Raw genomic sequence first — 3690 nt, 5'->3', positions numbered from 1 at the left:
AGAGAGGGGAGAGAGAGAGGCATGAAGGAAAGGTAGGAAAAAAGAGGGAGAGAAGATGAGGAACAGGGAGGACAAGAAAGGGAGAGACAGATGATGGGGGGAAAGAGAGAGTAATGGAGGGGGAAAGAGCTAGCGGGAGGTAGAGAAAGGACAGAAGCCGAATGAGACACAGATACTAATGTTAACTTTAGCCTTCAGCTGTGGTTTTGCTCTCTATGAATTAATTCCCTCTAAAGGGCATTTATGTGAGCCTGTATCACATAGGAGGCGACAGCAAGAGATAGTGGGGGAAGAGAGAGAGAGAGAAAGAGAGAGAGAGAGAGAGAGAAAGAGAGATAAGAACAAATGTGTTGGAAAACTACCTTAATCATTCGCATTCCCTTCCTTCTAGTCCCCCCCCCTCTTCCCTTTCTCTTCTCCTCCCTCCCTCTCTCTCTCTCTCTCTCACCCCAAGTCTCCTGCTTTCCCTCCATCTCTCCCTCGCTCTCTCCATAGAAGGTCACAAAAGGTGAGATTTGATGTCTTCACTCAACAGTCTAGCTCTAGCTCAGAAACTGGATTAAATTAACTCTCTCTCTCACACACACACACACACACACACACACACACACACACACACACACACACACACACAGACACACAGATTAACTTGCACACATGCACACACACACAGCGCCACCGCTGCATACAGGCAGGGTGCACTACTATCTACTTGTCGGACTACCACACCATTAAACCAATATAGGCTGTGCACTCTATATATTACCGCAGTAATAACATGGAGGATTGTGGTGCCCCCCCCCCTCTCTCCCTGTGGTTTGTTTTGATTGTGCATGACAACCCTCACAGTGATAATATGAAGGGTATAGGCTACAATTTGAGAAAATGATGGTGGGAAGGCAACCAGAGTCAGCAGCAGAAGAAAAAAAAAAACTGCGTGATGACGCTCTTGCATCTCTTGAATGTATGTCTGAAAGTGTTCATTCTTTAAATGCTGGAACATTAGCCTACATGATCCATAAGGGAGATAATATCTATAGCCTGTACAGTATAGGCATCATTATATTTATTTGCTTTTGTTGTTTGCATTCACATTTGCATGACTTGTTTCTGTTATCGGTCCACATTATTATTAAAGAATAACTATTATAATGTTTATTGTTATTGGGTTACATTATTATTAAAGAATAACTATTATAATGTTTAATGTTTGGAGGGGGAACCACAAGGCAATTCCGATTACGGCATCCAACTGGCCAGAAGTGGCCCACACACACACACACACACACACACACACACACACACACACACACACACACACACACACACACACACACAAACAAATATTGACTTGCACACACATACACTTGTCTGCTTTCACTGACACACACAGATACGGACACACCCACATATACTTGAAGACACATGCAAAGACACACTCCCTCTTTCCCTAATAATTAAACATAGATTTTGTTTTTGTAAACAATGCAACTGGAAAGATAGAGAAAGAGAAAACCAAGAGAAAAAAGAGAGAGAGAGAGAGAGAGAGATACGCAGACAGATGCAATGTAAGCCAGCCCCTTTCCTGTTCGGTAGACAAAACAACCTTCAAAACCTCATTCCCTCCCCTTTCTCTCCCTCCTGCTCATTCTCTCTCTATCCCTTTCTCTCTCTCTCCCGCTCATTCTCTCTCTATCCCCTTCTCTCTCTCTCTCTCTCCTGCGCATTCTCTCTCTATCCCTTTCTCTTCAGTAGAACAGGCGGGGTAGCTGTGGGGGACTCCAAACTCATCTTTCTCTCTCCCTCTCTTCATCTTCCCCTCTTTCTCCCTTACTCTCTCTCTCTCTTGCTCTTCTCTCTCTCCCTCTTTCTTTCCCTGTCTTTTTCCTCCTCTCTCTGGCTCCCTCCATCCCTCTCCCTCTCTCTCTCTCCCATCCCCCTGTCCCTGACGGTCTGAGGGGTTTCCCTGTGAGAGGGTTCTGCTCTGAGAGGGTGCTCTCCCCTGGTCAGATGCTTGCCAGTGTTGGCAGGCCTGTCTGCCTGGCCCCATCCCAGAGCAGAACTTCTGTTTGGCACTGGCGCTGAGGATCGGAGGAAACCATGTGTTGCCCTGTGGCATTAGCAACAATAATAATACCCCACCCCCACCCACCTCCGTTCCCCAACCCCACCCCAACGCCACCACTCTGGCCCACTGAAGGACGGAGTAGTTTTTCACACACCCAGTGTAATGGCGGAGGCTTGAGGGGCAGTGAGTGGTGCCATGTCACCAGACCACAGAGGTAGCCTTGGCCTCACAGGAACTTTTTTCATTCAGGGTCATTGGGTTCTGTGCAGAATCTTAGAAGGCTTTCCTGGTTATAAAAGTCCTCTATAGCCTCTTGCACTTTGCAGACACACTCCAGGCTCTGCCAAAAAGAGTTTTCATTTTAGCACTGCAAACAGTGTTAACCCTTTAAGGTTACCCACATGAGCAATGTTGCACTGCCCCAAACATCAGTTACAATGTATTAAAGTCAATGGCATCGTCACATTTAGGGGTTAATAAGCCAAGTTCCCATGGTGTGCAAGACCACTCCAGACAGTGCAGCTGTCAAAAAATATGACAAGTGGCTTGTGTTTCTACATAATGTCGATTAATGTCCAACATTTCTGAATGCCCAGTCTTTCAAAAGCAACCGCACACATACCCTAAAAGGACTAAACACAAACAACTGGGAATAATCCACTAAAAGACCATTCTAATATCAAGCACATACAACATAGTACATTCAGTATACAATGTACTTCCCATGGTATTGCAAGTACCTTGTAGCAATACGTATTTGACCGTTTCTAAGTACACCCAGATAAAATAAGTACATACCAGTAAATACAAATGATTTACTATAACAAAACACAGTATTTAAGGCTAATTTATATGTGGCTTCAACGTCAATCTACAGCTCTTTATGCCTTTGAGTGTGGAGTATTTGTTTAGCAGCATGGTAAAATGATAATGATACGAATATAACATTATTTAATCGTAATATTTAATTGTAAACATTCCTTTAACATTTAAATTGTATCCAAAGCAACTTATTGTTGAGCTGCAAGGACACAGTGTAACTTTCAGTCTGAAATGGAAAGAAGGAGTTCCGGTGTTGCTCACCTGCAGCCGTCCATCGAGCGTCCTCTGGATGGTGACGCACTTGCTGGGTGAACGCCATTGGTGGTGATGGCGGTGATGAGCGAGTCCAAGCTCGTCCTTTTTCCTTTAGCTTCTTGACCACAGGCTCTCGATGGCGCGCTTGGCGAGCCCTCGTTCTCGCCGCCCTGCCGGTGGCACATCAGGCTGTGCACGATGCTCAGCACGCGTCGTTGCTGTTGGGGGGGTTCACCGACATCCTGCTGTAACACCAACACACAGAGGTCAGGGACACACGGATGGATGGAGAGAGATAGGGGATGGAGAGGTTACTGAGAAGGAGAAGAAAGACAGACATTGAGCACATACAGAGGGGAAGCGGAGTGCATTAACATACAGCGTATAGATAGTATATATAGAGGTATAGGGTAGGCAGAGGTATAAGACTATAAATCAAAAGAGTATAGAGAGGTGTGAGAGTTCAGCGGCACGCAAGAGGACAGGCAGGCATAGGAGTAGCCTTCATAGAGGCATAAGAATGAAGCGGTAACGTATAAGACAAT

At 45.5% G+C, this 3690-nt stretch overlaps 1 protein-coding gene across 1 annotated transcript in view; it reads right to left on the bottom strand.

The window, feature by feature from the left end:
• The window catches only part of smad10a (SMAD family member 10a), a 21371-nt gene extending 17985 nt beyond the window's left edge, over positions 1-3386 (bottom strand). The window contains 3 exon segments of the mRNA XM_042710615.1: positions 3152-3195; positions 3198-3350; positions 3353-3386. Coding sequence (XP_042566549.1) covers positions 3152-3195; positions 3198-3350; positions 3353-3386 — 231 coding nt within the window.
• Between the last annotated feature and the right edge of the window lie 304 nt (positions 3387-3690).

This window comes from Clupea harengus, chromosome 19 (assembly GCF_900700415.2).
Source record: "Clupea harengus chromosome 19, Ch_v2.0.2, whole genome shotgun sequence".
Classification (NCBI taxonomy): domain Eukaryota; kingdom Metazoa; phylum Chordata; class Actinopteri; order Clupeiformes; family Clupeidae; genus Clupea; species Clupea harengus.
Note: the sequence above shows the minus strand (reverse complement) of the source record. Positions and strands in the feature narration are given on the sequence as shown.